This window comes from Mauremys mutica, chromosome 1, assembly GCF_020497125.1.
Source record: "Mauremys mutica isolate MM-2020 ecotype Southern chromosome 1, ASM2049712v1, whole genome shotgun sequence".
Taxonomy (NCBI): domain Eukaryota; kingdom Metazoa; phylum Chordata; order Testudines; family Geoemydidae; genus Mauremys; species Mauremys mutica.
Window position 1 is genome coordinate 23661995 of NC_059072.1, and position 18005 is coordinate 23679999.

Sequence of the window (18005 nt, forward strand, 5' to 3'; positions counted from 1 at the left end):
CCTGTAACTGCTCCTGGAACTGACAGTGAGTGCTGTGGAAAGATAATACATCCCCAGGCTTTATTCGGCTTCCACTCTTATCTTTATAGGTCTAGCAGGGAGAAAATATGAACCCCACTTGGCACCATCCACTCCTCCCATAACCTAACCTACACACTGCTCATTTCTTCCCCTAATGGGCATCATTATACCTTCCCTACACACACACTTCACTGCTGGAAGGCAGGATCGACCTGTGGAAAGAGCTCTCTGCATGTGAACCAAAGGACACTGCTGGGAGCTTACAAAGGTGAAGTTAATACAATTTCCCTACACCCCAACCCCACCCCATTCTGGGATACCAGTTCCAGACAAGCCCTACCTGTTTTACAACTGTTCATCTAGCAGGATAACTCAAAGGAATATAAATCTAAAGCATTGTACCTGTTACAAATGACTATCCCATACAGATCCGTATTGCTAGCAATATGTTTTAAAATGGAACCTACAGACTCTTTTAACTGATGGGACATTTAGCACAATAGTTTCCTACAGTTAATGTCCGCCAGATATTAACTAATTCTGGAAATCTTAAATAATCCTGATGAATAGGGCTAAATTAATCTTGGGCCCTATTGATGGGGAAATATAATGGAGCCCCTTGCCCACCTCCTACAAGTATTTTGTAAAGTTAATAACAGATACAGGCTATTATTCCAGGGACACTTATAGTAAACCAGAGCCTGACAGTTGCCAGAGCTGTGTGTGTGTGTTCTTGTGAATACTAAGTTATTGATAAATTGAATCTTTATTATCAGAAGCTCAAGACTTCCCATATTAACAGGGTGACCACATTTTCTTATTTAAAAAAATTAGGACACTTTTAAAAGGGCTGAGGCCTCAGCAAAGGTATGTGTAGAAGGATTTTGGAAGCTCAAGGTTGGCCAAAAGGATGACATGCCTCTTACTCCCTATCCTCAGCTATCTACCTCCTTTCCTTTTTTTCACAACTAGAAAGCAAAACAATACAGTGGTGGGGCAGAGGAAAAATGCTATTTACCCTGAGTCCCTTTTACTGCCTTTACCTAGTGCCTGCTCGTTTATGGCCTGATTTCACAGGATATGAGCACCTGAGGCTCCCACTGAAGTCTGTGGAAATACAGGCCATTGCTGTAGTAACCCAGATGTACAGACACTCCTTTCTTAACCTGTGTATTATATAATTTTTTAACATTAGCTTTAATAAAATTTTTAAATCTGTTTTCTGCCCTATTTGTGGCAATCCCACAGCCTACTACTGCTCTTTTAATCAGGCATGCTCCAAGTCCCATCTCATCTGCTCTTCTCTGCCATTTTTAGGTGTTATTTTCATTTTTCTATGCTTCTTTTTTATCTCTTTCCTTTTCCTTTGGCCCCAATCCTGCAGGCTGCCTCAAGTGAGCGGATTCCTGCACCCACATAGAATCCCCCTGAAGTCCATATGAAAGTTTGCAGGATCAGGGTCTTTGTCCTTTGCTTATCAAATCATGCTTCCCTTCCACGGGCAACCATTTCACTTGCTCTTAAGTGCTGTTGCAATAAAGATAGTCAAAAAACAACACATTTTTGTGAAAAATTTCATCAACAAATGTGTCATTTTTCATTCATATTTCAAAAACATTTTACAAGTTCTAAACTATAAGCATCTCTTCCACACACCCTACATCCCACCCTTCATTCATTCTGCATCCAATTTGCATGTACCAGCATTCCTCCATTCTGCACATGCACACAGAACACACGTGCAGATGAGGTGGGAGGAGATCTCCATTCACCTTGCCTTTGATGGGCTACGTCCACCAATGTTCCAGCCAAAGTAGGGAGGCTTTCCCTGTCCCTGTATGGTCAGTCTTCTCCTAGGAGGGAAACCCTTCTCTTTAGGAAGTGAGACTTTTCTACATTTGTCTATAAAACCCAGGGATGGATGCAATCCCTTCATTTTCATGCTAGGAAATTCTACGTTGGGTGCATCTGAGTGTGGGGGCACCATGGAGCAAAGGGTGTTAGAATAGCAAATATTAAGCTGGGTGTGACGCAAGGGTGATATACCAATCTCCTAGAACTGGAAGGGACCTTGAAAGGTCATCGAGTCCAGCCCCCTGCCTTCACTAGCAGGACCAATTTTTGCCCCAGATCCCTAAGTGGCCCCCTCAAGGATTGAACTCTCAACCCGGGGTTTAGCAGGCCAATGCTCAAACCACTGAGCTATCTGTTGAACAGCTGGAGTGCTTGGAATCAGGGAGCAGTGGGCAGCCTGGATAATCTGGAGAGTTGGTGGCAAGGAGCCTGATTGTTGAGGGCAAGTAGGTATCAGTGAAGGCAGGGTCCCTTTTCTGCTCTCTACCTTTCTGGGTCCACCAACTGTTCACTCACCTACCCTATTGGTGTTCCCTACTCTTCTCAAACTTGCAGTCCACCCCAGACTCTCTTCAACAGATATTGTCCACCTGAACTTCCATGGTGGGGGAGGACCTCCATTTCTCTTGTGGTCATGGTAACCAACCGTAGAAAACTTGCTCTGGGGCAATACTACCCAATAAGCTGGACCCACTAAATCTGGAGCCACTTCAGGGTTCTATCTGTGTACATTCACAGTATTTGTGGTTGAACATATTAACAGGGCCTCAAAATTCATAGCTGTCAAGTTTTTCTTGCCACCATTTGAAGCCTGCTCAAACCAAGAATGTCTGATTTCATAACTAGATCTTCCAAATACATCCACTGATCCGGCAAAGCATCCAATTTACTATTTTAGATGGATTTATATGTCCATTAAATAACATAGTATCTAAGCACCTCACAATCTTTAATATGCTCAGGCTCAAGCTAAGTAGGGAAGTGCTGTTATCCTGCTTACAGATGGCTAACTATGCCTTAACTCCTCAGAGGTATTTAGGTGCCTAACTCCCACTGATTTAGGCACCTAAATAGCTTTGAGGATCTGGACCTAAGTGACTTGCCCCTTCACACAGGATCCTGTGGCAGAGCAGGGAGATGAAACCAGGTCTCCAAAATCAAATGCTACCATCCTAACCTCTGGATCACCCTTCCTGGCCCCACTACCTCATTCCCATGCTCTGCTTTAATAGATGGAGATAAGATGAATCAATGGGTGACAAGCCCAGGAGGACGAGCAGGAAGCATGGTAAAAGCAGGATGCATGAGAGGATTTCTCCACTTCTTCCTTCCCACTCTACTCTACTCCATTATTGTTGTTTTTATCACAGGCCCACCCAGGGGCCGGGTGCTTGGCAGTACAGGCGGCACAGAAGCCACATTTACAATGTAACCTGGCACAGAGGGGGCCGTGAGTGGTGGTCACGGGAAGCAGGCGGGACTGGAGGCGTTAGGCAGATCCGAGGCTGCGGTGGCTTGGGGTAGTGATGTGCCAGCCCCCGCAGCGGGGATCGGAGTGAAATTGGGGCAGCCAGGGAGCGGGTGGGGGGGATATGGGCACTGGGGAGCGGGGGCTGGGACTAGGGGACTCGCTGCAGCACCCAGTGCTCAGCCCCTGTGGGGACCCGGGTGCGGCCGGGCGGTGGGTCGAGGCCAGAGGCGTGGGGGGCTCGGGGGCAGCCGGGTAGGCGCTGCACTGGGCAGCCGGGCCGCAGAGGGGGCAGGCCTGGTAAGGGAAGTGCCCGGGGTCGGGGCGGCGGCGATAGGATCCCTGGCGGGGCCCGCCCCGCTCCACCCCTGCCGGGCTGCGAAGGGGAGGGGCCCCGCTGTCACCCGCCGGCTCCCCCGGCCGCCTGCTCCAGGGGTTGCTGCCCCCGGGCTCGGCCGGGCCCCAGGCCGGGTGGGGAGGCTGCAGCTCCCTGGGCCTCCCTTTCCTCCCCACCCAGCCCGCTGCTCTCCGCCTTCTCCCCGCCGTGCCAGCCAGCCTCTCTCTGGGTCTTCACTACCGGGTCAGGCTGGAGGCGAGCGTGATCAGACACCCCCCCCCCCCCGCCCCTCCTCCAGCACACACAGCCCTGCCCCTCCTCCGGCTCCTGCTCCGCGGGCCGGCTCCATCCCTCCCTCCCTGCCTCCTCCCCACACCCCTCCCTCCTTCCCCGCCGCCAGTTACTGTACAACTAGTGCACACACACACTCACACACACTCACACTCACAGGGTCCCGGCTGCCGCAGCTGCCATGGAGAACAGCTAAAAACACCCAGACAGACAGACTGACAGTCAGGGGCAGAGGCACCCCCCACTCCCCACCTCTCCAGCCTCCTCGCCACCCGGCGGCCACGGCCCCTGCGGCGCCAATCAGCCGGCCGGGAGCCGCGGCAGCCCCGGACCCAGCCCCCCTGACCCACCAGCCCCCGCCCCAAAACGGAGCCCGGCTCAAGCCCAGCACCCAGCACGCCAGGGAGACTCCGCCAGCCCATCCCCACTGCAATGTCCAAGGGCTTGAAGAAGAAAAGCCACTGGACGAGCAGGGTCCACGAGATTGTCCTAGGCAGGAACCAGGAGGGGCAGCTGGGCTTTGAGCTGAAAGGGGGCGCCGAGAACGGGCAGTTCCCGTACCTGGGGGAGGTGAAGCCCGGCAAGGTGGCCTATGAGAGCGGCAGCAAGTTGGTGCCGGAGGAGCTGCTGCTGGAGGTGAACGAGACCCCCGTGGCCGGGCTCACCATCAGGGATGTGCTGGCCGTGATCAAACACTGCAAGGACCCCATCCGGCTCAAGTGTGTCAAGCAAGGTAAGGGCCGGCTGCGGGCTCCCGGCCGCTGCGCTGCGGAGCGGGGCAGGAGGGCACGGGGTGCAGAGGGGAGCGCGCCCGGGAAGGGGGGCGGCACGGGAGTGCCTAGGGGATGGGGTGCAATGGGGCGACGGAAAACAGCCTGCAGCCCCGGGGAACTTTGTACTGGGGGTTTGACTTCTCCCCCCGCCCCCGGGCAGGGGCCAGCACCTGCCCCCGGGGAGGATGCGAGGGGCAGCCCCGCCGCGTGTGCACGGAGGAATTAAATGTGCGTCAGTGACAGCCTGTCGCGTTTGCTGGGGGGCAGGAGGCGGCGAAAGTTTGCGAGGCCCCGGGCCGGGGCGCACAGGCACCCGCTGGGGTGCTGCAGACAGAGCCTGGGCCGGCGGTGGGGAGCTCAGGGTACCGTGTGGGGCCAGCAGCGCCTCACACACACACGGAGCCGCACCACTGAGAGGGAGGAGAGGAGCCAAACATTGTGACAGGCGCTGAGGGAGGAACGATCGCGGCTGGGAGCATCAGCAGCGACTAACCCACTGTGGGCATGCGGGGCACCAGCCCGTGCTGCGCAGCCAGACGGGAGCCACGGGGCTCGCTCTCTCTCGTGGCTTTTGGTCGTTCCTCGCGTGGTTCTTTAATATATAGAAAAAGTGGCCTGGAGGCTGGGTGTGGGAGCTGGGTACTCCTAGCTCTGCTTGTCACGGGGCGTGTTCCCCTGGAGGCAGTGACTTGTCAGGTCCCTGGCACGGCAGGGAGGTTTTCGTTTAGCTTCTCTCAAGTCTCGTTATAGGAAAAGTCATTCACTTTATCCCTGATGAAAACGATCTCCTGAGCCTGGGGAATGGGGATTTCATATCCTAACACCGGAGGGGAAAGGGTGCTTGCTCGCTGCAGGGACAGGAGAGACGTTCGAGGACAGAACCATAAACTTTAACCGGTCCTCTGCTTCTCCTTTTGTATAGAAAAGTGCTGGAGTGGTGACTTATCAATATTCCAGGAAAGTGAATAGGATTAAAGATGTTGGATTTTCTGTGTAACCCTTTTTTTTCCTTTCAACTAAACTGGCTTGTCGGGAATGGTTAACAGAAGGTTTGGAACAAAGGTTTCTGCGACTCAGAGAAGGGTTTGTGGAGCACAGCAGCTGTAAGCTCCAGTGAGAACCAAGTTCATAAGTGGTGCCATGATGATGATGATGATGATGGGGTGTGTGTGTATGTGTTTAAACTAAGGCATTTCAGGATCAACCATAGGAATCCACGTTAATACTGCAGTGAAAATAAGTTCAATGCCAGTATTCTGTGTGCAAAAAGAGCAACCTTGGTACAGATTGGGAGGCATAATGGACAGCTCCATCAGTTGCCCCAGACACTTCATATAATTTTGCAGTTGAATTTCATCATTTTAATGAGTGGCCTATTTTTCACAGTGACTTCTATAAGATTTTCAAATGCTTGAAAAACATTATTAGCCTGATCCAAAGTTCCCTGAAATCAGTGGAAAGACTCCCTTTGACTTTGAGTCAGGCTGTACAAATATACTACTGTGTATTCAGTTGCTTACAGTAAAGTCAAATCTCCAAACAACTGACATAACCTGGGATTTGTACATTGGTACATGAAGCTGGTACAGGGGTAAATGCAGAGTACAGCAGAGTATTGTAAGTCGTATCTTGAAGGACAGAAAAGGCAAGGGGACGTAATAGTTGATGCAATAAGATGAGAAAGGGGAAAGAGTTGAATCAATTCTACCTTGTTATACTGGGTCAGCTTTGGGCTCTGAGTGCTAGGAAACCTGCTATGGTGTTTTAGCTTTTAAATAAATGTAATGTGAATTAGTCTTGCCTTGACTATTTGTTGTGATTTCAGAAAGGGAGAAGCACTTCCCATTGAGTTTAAATGTCCAAAAGGCAGAGGGATAAGTAAAGATATCTTCATCTGATTTCAGTTAATACCTCTTTTTCCTTTACAGAAAAACTTAAAGTAGTTTTCTCAATTAATTTTAGTTTTTGGTTGTTTTCAGTTAATCCATCATTATAGTACATGAAACAGTGTCCGTGTTCCACTTCCTCACTATTTTTCAAACTTTTTTTTTAAAGTAGAAGTGGTTAGTGATTCATTACAGTGTGTGCCATTTATAAAGATATCCCTCAGTACACAGGTCAGTGACATGAGTCAGGACTCCAGTCTATTACTTGCCGTTCCTTGAATGAGATGCAGAAGGCTTGAGGTTCCATATACATTACATTTATTAGGACTTTCACTGCAGTCCAGTCATATACTACAGTTTAGGACAGGCTCCTCAGCACACTGGCCAGACAACCTAGCTATATGCTTTGAAGTTCTAACCATCTGCTCAGGTCCTTAGACAGAAATGAACTTGACAGCTGGAATTACCTCTCCAAGGTAATTCTCAGTTTTATGCTAGTCTATACCCTTTACCTGGGGACTCCTGCAAAGGGAGTGGCTTACAGGACACAGCTTCTTTATTAAAAAGGCCATTTTTGTTTCTATTTTGCCAACTGGATCCTTGCACAGTGTATCTAATATCTAGTATCAGCACTCTTTGGTTGAAGAACACAGACATTATATATTAAATTTTCTCCCCCAAAATTACTTTTCCCAAGAGTGTTTTTCAATAGTGTGAGTAAGAAAGATGGGCAATAAAATTATTTATATATTTTTGTAACTTTATTCTCTTTTTAATTATAAAACACCTTTAGTGTGCTAGAACAAGGTTAGTGAGACTATTATAATAATTTCTGCATAATTTATCAATGATAGCTCTGTAATTTTTTCAGTGCACACATTTAATTAAAATAGCATGACCTTGAATGGACCATGTGACTCTGGCTTCTCTTTCAGAGTAAGTGCTGTCTTAGAGTGAAATCACAGTGAGAAATGTGCAGGTAGAACATTGCTATTTATAATGTGATATTAATGGGTCTTGTTTGTTTGAAAGTTTTTATAACTCAGCAATCAAAATTCACTGTTGGAGGAAATTTATGTATGACTAATTCAGTTTTACAGGCATTAGTTTAACTGTTTTGGAATTTCAGAAGGGCACAACTGCTTTACTGAGTTGTGATTATTTATTTTGTGCTTGATTACTTAAACACAAGCAGTTTTGAAATGATAAAATATTTCAAGCTTTTATCCCATTAGGAGACTAAATATTTTTTTAAAGTTCAAAGCATTAGCCCCCAAGTCTTTCCCATAGAAAAGCAGATCCTCTTAATGCAGTGTTGCTACATATCATCGGGTGGGGCAAACCTCATGGAAAAATAGTTAGCAGTCATGGGACATGACCTTATGTTGAGCATGGAGGTGTGGTCCACAATCCATAAGGAGTTTAATGGACAGAATTACTGCACAGCTTTGTACAGTGAAAATAAACACATACGTATTTCAGTGTGATAGCAACCATTATGGTTTATGTCCCATTAATAATAATCCATAAAGTATTTGCTGGAGACTATTTACTTTTTATTGTACAACTTCTCCATTATGACCTTGTTGGTAGAACCATGATGATTCTGTTAAAAACATATGGGGTGAAATCCTGGCTCAATTAAAGTCAATAACAAAACTCCCATTGGCATGAGTAGAGATATGATTTCACCTCTAGTGTCTGAGGCCTGGTCTACACTAAGGGTGGGGGTTGAACTAAGGTACGCGACTTCAGCTACGCGAATAGCATAGCTGAAGTCGAAGTACCTTAGTTCGGGCTACTCACCTGTCCAGACACCGCGGGAACGAAGTCCGCGGCTCCCCCGTCGACTCCGCCACCGCCACTCGCTCCGGTGGAGTTCCAAAGTCGACGGGAGCGCGTCCGGAGTTCGAACTATCGCGTCTAGATTAGACGCGATAGTTCGAACTCCGAGAAGTCGAACGCCGCCCGTCGACCCGGCAGGTAAGTGTAGACCTACCCTGATAGATTTTTGAGACATTATTATATCAGTGTAGGAATGTTGAAAAGCTATGGAATTGTTAATCAGATCAAATTGTAATTGTAATGCACTATGAACTTCTATTCCAGAGTCATTTTGATGCCTAAAAGAATTCTAGTGAGTCCACAGATGAGGAGGCAATACTGCCATTAATTTCAAACTTGGCAGCTTTTACATGTGAAATATTTTGGATAAGCTCCTGTATTATTCTTAAGCACATTGATGCTCTCTATTTTTCTTTTTAAAAATATGTGTTTAATATTTTTTAAAGTTCCTTTATTAACAATAAAAAAATATTATGAAGAGACCTTACCCCCCCAACCCTCAGTAGGATGAGTAGCCAGGTTCTGCACTGAGGAAATCCATAAGAGAGAATGAATGGTGTCCCCCATTACTACAGCCTCCAGTTCCACAATAAACCTTGTGCCTGCACTAGGCCACAACAATGGGATGGACAGGTCTCTTCCCTTCCTACATAAGGTGCCACCACCCCAATGGCGCTGGAACACTTTTTATAATGGGGATGTTGAAAGCCAGCTAACGACACTGTGAAGCAGTGGTCCCCAAACTTTTTACCTCATGCCCCCACTTCCTCCTGTCCGCACCCCTCTACCCCCAAGCTGGGGCTGGGAGCGGGGCCGTGGCTCCGGGAGTGAGGGGGACATGGACAGAGGTAAGGGAACCAAGGGTGGGGCCACAACTGGGGGTGAGCATGGGGCTGGCAGTCAGGACCCTGGGCGCAAGGCCAGGAACAGAGCAGCCAGGCCTGGAGCAGAGCCCTGGGTGCAGGGCCGGGGGCTCTGCTGTGCAGATGTGCAGGGCCAGGAGCAGAGCCTCAGGTGTGGACCGGTGGTGCTGCAGCACACCCCTGCGCCCGTAGTTCCTGCGCCTACTCACCATTCTATTATATTTTTGACTTTAGTCAGAAAGCTGCTGTGTGCTGGGCTGCAGGAAATCCTCACACAACTCTGTCATCGGCTGGGAATCCTAGTTTCCCAACCCTCCACATAGCAGAACCACATTGGATGATCTGAAACCAGGAATTTCTGAATTTAGGGAGGACAGAGCAGATTTTGCCTTATAATTGTTGCCTCTGACCACATTTCTGATCGGGGTAAAGCAGCACTGGAATATTAAGGCAATCAACTGATGTGACCAGCAGAACATTTCCAGTACTTTGTAATAACTGGTTAAGTGACTAGTAAACAAAGTGATTAACTCAATAACTCAATAAGAATTTGGATTCTTATTTTTATCTGTCTTTTGTTTTGCTTTTAAACTATCAAATTGATATCTAAACTTTAATCTGCAACTGCTTTAGCTCCTCAGTTCAGTGAAGCACTTAAGTGCATGCTTAACTTTAAGCATAGGCTTAAATCCAATTGTAGTCAGTGAGACTACATTGAGGAAGGAGACAATTGTCTGCTTAAAGTTAAGCATGTGTTTAAATGCTTTGCTGAAGAGAGATGGACTTAGGTACATTCTTAAATGGTTTGCTGAATTGGGGCCTTACTTACTAAGAATAGCTTAGAGTGTTATAGGGTGATGGGTTTTTTTTAAATGTTTGTTAAAACTGTTCAGGATGTACAAACTTTGTTGTATTTCAAACTTCTGCTTTGAAAATCTTTTTCACATTTTTTTTAAACGGACATTTTACACTTTTGATGCATGTTAAAAGTTAGTTTAAAAGGAGTTAATATTTTCCTGATATAAGTTTCTCCCTGCCCATTCTTCTTCTTGATGAATATAATATAGGGATTTTTACTGGAACTTCTTTCGTTACTTAAATGCTTGAATAAAAATGTTTCTAAGTTCATGAAAATACTGTGTAAATACATATTGACCTTGCTTCATGTTATTTCTCCCTGTGTTTCTATATATCTTGCCTTTTTAAATGTAAAAACTGAAATAAGATTTCCTTCCACACATAAAGATCATTTTTATTGGGCCAGCTAATTAAATTTTTTTTTACTGGAAAATCACAGGTGTAATAAAGATTACATTAGTAATAAAAACCACAGGTGTAATAAAGATACATTAGTAATAAAAATTTTTGTGTGGTGTTTGAATAGCATGTACTACTTGAGTAGAATAATGCATATCTATCCTTTGAAAAATATAGTACATTAAGATACTGTTTTTTCTACTTTAGAATAAAGATCCATAACACTTTGGAATGTGATAGTTATACCTATTAGTCTGGTCTGCTCTTAAAAATATAATGTTTTTGAGTTAGGCAAATTCCAGGAATGAAATCCAAGAGTAGTCCTCTCATTCTTGCACTTGTTAAATTCAGTTCAAAGTCCATAGAAGTTTAGGCGTCTGACTTCTGATTCAGAAGGGGGGATATTTTGACAGCCATTTCCTCCTCAGATGCTCTCTATCGGTATTTTGCCGACAAAATACTTCCAGCCCTGCGAGCGGCATAATTGCATGTATTGGAGATAGATCTGATGAGTGCAATCCTGTGTCTCTGCTACTCAGTGGTCTTTAGGAGTTCCATGAACAAAGGGGCTATGACTTTCATGATAGTGGATAATTCCACAGAAAAATGAAACAGCTGAGACTGGAACTGCTATTTTTTTGTTGTTTTGCTGTATTCCACTCAGTTAAGTTCAGGTAATTGCTAATGCTATTGATGTCAAATTAAATTATTCTGGTGTGAGAGCAGAACTGGGCCTGAATTATTTCAGATACCCTAGAACTTCTACCTCTATTATTTCAGTAGCTGTCAAAAGAGGCACCAATTCCAGCTTCAATTTCAGGGTCCTTGAGCCTCTAACTTCCATGCTGTAGAGATGTGGAGCTCCTTGAGATGAAAAAGTATCTTACTTAGCTAGTTTCTTGTATGCATCCTGGAAAAAGTACAGTTTTAGGAGGGACTTAAAAGAGGAGAGGGTAGTGGCTTTGTGGTCCAGAAGGGATATAGGGGGTGGTGTGGAAGAAATCATACAGGTGGTTGTGGGAGAAGCAGACAAATGAGGTTCTTGTTCTTTCCTTTATCATATTGGTATGAACTGATGAAAAATGAGGGGTGGGTGTCACTTTAGTAAGGAGGGAACTCTGTCGTTATTGAAGGTGACCTCAGAGCATTGATCTGGGGATTGACTGTTTCTCCTCTCTGTACTTACTGTTCGGGGTGGGGTGGGGGGGGGGGAGGGGAGGACTCTCACGCTCATCCCACTTCTCTCCACAAGCTGCTACTGGAGAATAATTGCAGAACTTAATCTTTGTTTCCCTAGATACTTCACTCAGGATAACACTGCAGACCTGGCAAAAAATCTTGTTTAGCTATATGGAACTCTCACTTCTGTAAACCAGGGGGAGAGGAGTAATGTGATAGATTTTATTTGAGTTATATTGGTGTAAAACTAGTGTAAGTGAGGGTAGGTCCATACATACCCGCCGGGTCGACGCGGAGAGTTCGACTTCTCGGAGTTCGAACTATCGCATATAGATTAGACGCGCTCCCGTCGACTCCAGAACTCCACCATCGCGAACGGCGGTGGCGGAGTCGACGGGGGAGCCGCGGACTTCGATCCCGCGGCGTATGGACAGGTAGGAAATTCGAGCTAAGGTAGTTCGACTTCAGCTACGCGAATAGCGTAGCTGAAGTCGCGTACCTTAGTTCGACCCCCCACCCCCGTAGTGTAGACCAGGCCTGAGAAGAGAATCAGACTCTATATGGAGATCCTTTCTCACATATATGTGTGCCTGTAGGACCTTCAGCTTAGTTTGAAAACTCCAACTAAATTATTATTGTTTAAATTTTTTTGTCTTTCACAGCATTGTGTTTAGAAGTGAATTTGGTTGTTGTATTAATAATTGGTGCATCCTTTTCATTAATGGAAGCCATCTCTTTAAGAATAGTGTGGGACACTTGATTGTAGAGTCTATTTGCAAGAGACCGAGAGCAATGTTTGGGAGATGTTGACTGTGTGTCCAGAGAGTAGAAATTTTATATTGCTGCTGGAAAGCCTTCTCAAAACGTAGCTTTGTTTATGGGCTCCAATCCAGGAGAGTCTCTAGAAAGGTTTTGATGTGTTCTGTCTATCTCAGGTAGTTATGTGATGCTCATGACAGTAGTATCTGAACATCTCAGAGTCTTTGTTATGCTCAAAACATCTCTGTGGGGGTGGAAGTGCTGTTATCCCCATTTTACAATTGGGGACTGAGGCACAGAGAGGCTAAAGGCCAGATTAAAAGTAATACAAAAGTAATAATTGGAGATATACCAATCTCCTAGAGCTGGAAGGAACCTTGAAAGGTCATTGAGTCCAGCCCCCTGCCTTCACTAGCAGGACCAATTTTTGCCACAGATCCCTAAGTGGCCCCTCAAGGATTGAACTCACAACCCTGGATTTAGCAGGCCAATGCTCAAACCACTGAGCTATCCCTACCCCTCCTGATTTTAAAGGTATTTAGGTGCCTCAAGATGCAGATCCGTGCATTGTGGGATTTTCATTGATTTCAGTGGCAGTTAGGGACCTGGGCAATTTTGAAAATACCACTAGGCATCAATCTACATCTTAAGGTGCCTAAATATATTTAAAATTCTGGCCTTAAGTGACTTGCCCAAGGTCACACAGGAAGTCTGTGGCATAATTGGGAACTGACAGTTATACTGACATATTTATACTGACCTTATCCCCTGTGTAGACAGTGCTAGGTTGGTGGGAGAGCTTCCCCCACTGACATAGCTACTGCCTATTTGGGAGGTGGATTAACTAAGCCAATGGGAGAGCTGTCTTCCATCATCATGGAGCACTACAGTGGCGCATCTGCGTTGGTACAGGCACATATCTCAGGAATGCTCAGATCCAAGCAGGCTCTGGGGCTCTAAGACCAGGGGAGATTCCATCTCTGTGCAGAGGGCCAGCACGAGGACTATGCACTTGTTAGGTCTCTCTTAAATCCTCAAAATTAGGGATTCAGTGGGATTTAAATTGTGCTGGTCGCATTCACCACCCCTGAAGATTATTACTCCCTCCCGATCAGTTCCAGCTGCCTAATGAGAATTTTGTTCTTATGGGGTCAAGGTAATTTGTCCAATATCACAGACTCTGTCCTGTAAAAAATGGACAGAGGAAATATGCACTGAGGTCATAATGCAGAGATAGGGTTTTCCCCCAACTGACTGACAGTCAGTGATCCAGGGAAGAATTTTTAAATTGATATCTCTTTGGCTCAGCATACAGTCCTAGCTAGTCCCTTTTTCTTTTTCTTTTTTTTTTTAAATAAAGCTCAGAAATAGAGAACTAGAGCAGCTTGAGGACAAAAGAGAAAAACTACAAGTTGATTTTGCAGTTGTCACTAGCAACCATAGTAGATTAATAGGACAACTGGAAAAATTACAATTGGCGTATAATGGGCCAGATTATCCACTCTGTTATACCAGCAAAAGCCTGTGTAATTTTGTTAAAGTCAATAGAGTCAAATTGGTATAAAACTGTTGTTACAGAGTGGAAATTCAGGCCCAATGTATCTAATATATAGAAAAACGGTGCCAATTGCCTTTAATCTATCCAGGTATTTATATCACACTCATTTATATCTGAGCACCTAATTGCATTGATTGAACTAAACCGCAGAATATTTATTCACTAAATTATATGCTTTTCTGCATTTTCTACAAAAAGAAAATCCCTGCAGCTTTGGGAAATGTGGGGAAGATTTAGGAAACATTTTCTTTGTATTTCTGTCAATCAGTTAGAAAATGGATTTCTTAAATGAATTAATCTGCATATTTCCTTGTATTAAATAAGACATATCCACTCCTGGGCCAAATTTCATAAAGCACATCTAGCTTCTGTCTACAAAAGCAGACATGGGACCAAAGGAAAAACCCTTTTCATCACATGTCGTTTCTACAATATAGAAGGTGAGCTCCCTTTTTACGGTCAGGTTGACAGCTGAAGAGGTGCGCTGTACTTAGCTTAGCACTGTGGTATTAAAGTATATGAAAGTTTTTTTTCTGAAACTTGTTATAGATACACTCACTGAGCTAGTTCATTAGCTGGTGTTGGTTGGCATGGGTCTGTTGAATTCAATGGAACTATGACCATATATGCCAGCTGAGGATAAGGTATGCTATTATAGATACCAGAGCCATAACTACGCACTTTGGCGCCCGGGGCAAGCAGGTATATTTGCCCCACCCACCAGAGGCGATGCATGTGGGGGGGGAGTATGTGGGGTCACGTGCTCCCCCAATTTTTTGGTTGCGCCTCCCCCCAACCCAGACAGGCTGGGTGGCCTGCTGAGTTGAGTCAGGGGTGGAGGTGGCACTTCCTCCCTGAACTCCACCGCACGGGCCTGATCCCATAGGCGGAGTTTGACTTCTGTTTTGGGGAGGGATAGGGCTTACTAAAAATGTTTGTGGATAGAGAATATCGAAGTTAGACACACATGTGTGTGTATGTGAAGTGGTCGCATGTTCATCCAATCACAGAATAGAGACAATGTGGTATGATTTATCTGACCATTCCTTATTGAATAACACATCTTGATTTTTGAATTTTGGGCAACCCAGAATGCAAACATGAGGACAAGATACCTGTTGAATAAATGGGAGGAAATTATGATCTGCCTGTCTCTATCCCACAAAGAGAAAACTCTGTCTCCGTTTGCTGAATAAGTTATTCATTGAACTCTTGCAGGCTCTGGAGCGCCGGGGCTAGTATACAGTTCGGGGGGAGGCAGTGCCCTTGGATGCTCCCCTGTAATCTCTGCAGAGGGCTGGTCCCACTGACCTCCAATGTGCCCATTTTTTTCACCCCATGTAGTTATGAGCCCTGGGCAGCTGTCCTGTTCACCCCGTCCTGGTTACGGCCCTGATAGATACTAGGGCCTGCTTCTTATTCACGCTAAGGGCTTGTCTACGCTTGAAATGCTACATCTGCATCTCTGCAGCTGCGCCGCTGCTTGGCTTCAGTGTAGACACTACTCTTCCGGATGGGAGGGGTTCTCCAATCAGCGTAATCCACCTCCCCGAGATGTGGTAGCTCAGTCAATGGAAGAATTCTTTTATCGACCTAGCAGTCTACACTGGGGGTTAGGTTGGCTTAACTATGCTGCTCAGGGGTGTGGATTTTTCACTCCCCTGAGAGACATAGTAAAGCTGACCTAATTTTCTAGTGTAGACCAGGCCTTGGTCATTGCAAATGTAAATCACGCCCACTTTAAGGCCCCTTTACACTGCCAGAATGATGCCTTAGTGAGAAAGAGAATCAGGCCCTTTGTAGTTTATCCTGTGTCATTGTATTTTTTATAAGAATATCTAGCAGTATATTTTGTCTCAGCGGAAGTATGTTACAAACTTTAACAAATTAAAATAAAATCTATACCGGCACATCAGATAAGTGCACTCTTTCTGGACTGAAATCCACAGCAGCTGTTTAACAGCTTACAGAAGTACTACACAACAGAATAGGACAGGAAGTGGAGAACACATTTTCCACTTAAATTGTTAGGGGATTTTGGTTAGGCTGAGTGTAATAATCCAGGTAATTCCCTGCAAAGCTACAACATTATCCTTCTTCGGATCCCGCCTTAAAACTCACCTCTGCCTTGACAACTACACTACAGTGGTCAATGGCTAGATAATTGGTGTGCTATGACTATTAAGCATTCTGTTATGTTAACCATGATTGTTTCACTGTTACTTTGTCCTTCCTCCCTCCACCCATGTTTGTTGTATCCACCTGTTGTCTCTGATCATGCACTAAAATTAAAAGCTCTTTGGGGCATGGACTACTTTTGTATTACAGCAGTTAGTATAATAACTCTTATTTGGGGTCTCTAGCTGCTAAGGCAACACAAATAATAATAATAATACAGGATTAAGCCACAACCTTATTTTTTAATGCAACATTTTTAACTGGGAACATTCTATACCACATTAGCCTGGTCTATACTAACAAGCTTTAAAACCGATACTTATTACCGGTGCAGATATACTGGAGGAAGCTGTAGTGTAGACAGAATTTGAGCAGTATGGTTAGAAACTAAGGAAAAAATGCCTAAGTCCTGGCTACACTGAGCTTCCACCATTGCTACCCGTGGTTGAGCTCCCCCTGCAGTGAATTACAGTTATGAATATTGCTAGTGTAAGTGTAACACTGACAGACCCCGGTTGTTGGCGGGTAGGATCAAACCTGGGGTCTCTGGATCTTAGTGCATGAACCGCTATCGCATGATCTAAAAGCCAACTGCCTGTTAGTTAAGGCTGTAGAGCAAACTCATTTTATCTCTCTCTCTTTAAGTGGTATCGATGCCACTAGATGGGACAGAACCCAGAAGGTGCGTGGGTTACATAAGTGCAGCCTGTTGGAAGGACCCTTCTCTGTAACATATATTGTTTGCACATTTCCTGAACAGTTCAGTTTTTCCTCTGTAATTTATCTGCTTCATTTACTTGTGAAAAGCCATTTCCCCCCCTTGTCAACTTTTAAAAGAACTGTAGGAATTTCTGATAAGCCAGTATAAAGAGCTGTTTCAATACTCACTCTGTTTTGGTCATCTTCCAGTAAAAATAGTGTAAAGATTTCAGGGGAAAAATGCAAAGCAGCCCTGGAAGCTGTGTTGGGAAAATAAAGGAAAATCAAGATATTATTTTTCTTTTATTAGTTTTCAATAAGGTTTGCTAGATTTGTGATTACATTGGATTTTTGTGTTATTCATGTGACCGTCCGATACTGAATAATTGTAGTTAATTCAGAGACACTGAACACAAAGATTTTTGAAATGCTTTCTTTAAATATCTACTGGAGATACTGGAATTTTTTGACCAGCCTTTACTTTATGATGCATTGTAGCTGTTTTTTAATGGCAGGAACATTAATGTGCATGAATGTAAAAGTCTGAGGAAATACAAAGCAAGACAGTATATCCTGTATGTGAGCAAAGAGTGCCAGCTTTTGCTGTTCTTCAGTGAGATCTCGTGGCCAAGTAGGTTCAGCTTCGTCATTTGAAGACTTCTAAACAACTAATAGCTGCAGAAATTGGTGAAGTTGGTGAGTAGAGCATGGCAGTCTTCCCTCTGAATTTATATGGGTAGGATTGGCAGAATTTCATATATATTTTTTATAATTTTGATAGATAATATTAATGTTTATTTTAAAACATTTTTCAATGTTTATCAATTGAAATTTTCATAGTTGTGGGAAATTATGGGGGGGCAGACAATAGCAATTTAATGAGCATTGAGATGAAAAATGGTAAAGCTTTATAATCATTTAAACACAAATTGTGAACATCGCATGTAAAAACATCAAAGTAAATACTCTTACATCAAACCCTAATAAGTTCTCAAGCAGCATTTTTCTTACTTTGCCTGTTTGTAAATTTAGATACC

General features: G+C 44.7%; 1 protein-coding gene across 5 annotated transcripts in view; it reads left to right on the forward strand.

Annotated features, from left to right (window-relative positions):
- The first annotated feature begins 4103 nt into the window (after positions 1–4103).
- The window catches only part of MAGI2 (membrane associated guanylate kinase, WW and PDZ domain containing 2), a 1096261-nt gene continuing 1082359 nt past the window's right edge, over positions 4104–18005 (forward strand). For 4 of the 5 annotated variants that reach the window (XM_045031437.1, XM_045031446.1, XM_045031453.1 and 1 more), the window contains exon 1: positions 4104–4704. In XM_045031437.1, the coding sequence (XP_044887372.1) occupies positions 4404–4704 (301 nt within the window). In that variant the 5' untranslated portion in view covers positions 4104–4403. The remainder of the gene's footprint in view (positions 4705–18005) is intronic. The other variant, XM_045031457.1, reaches the window with a different exon arrangement.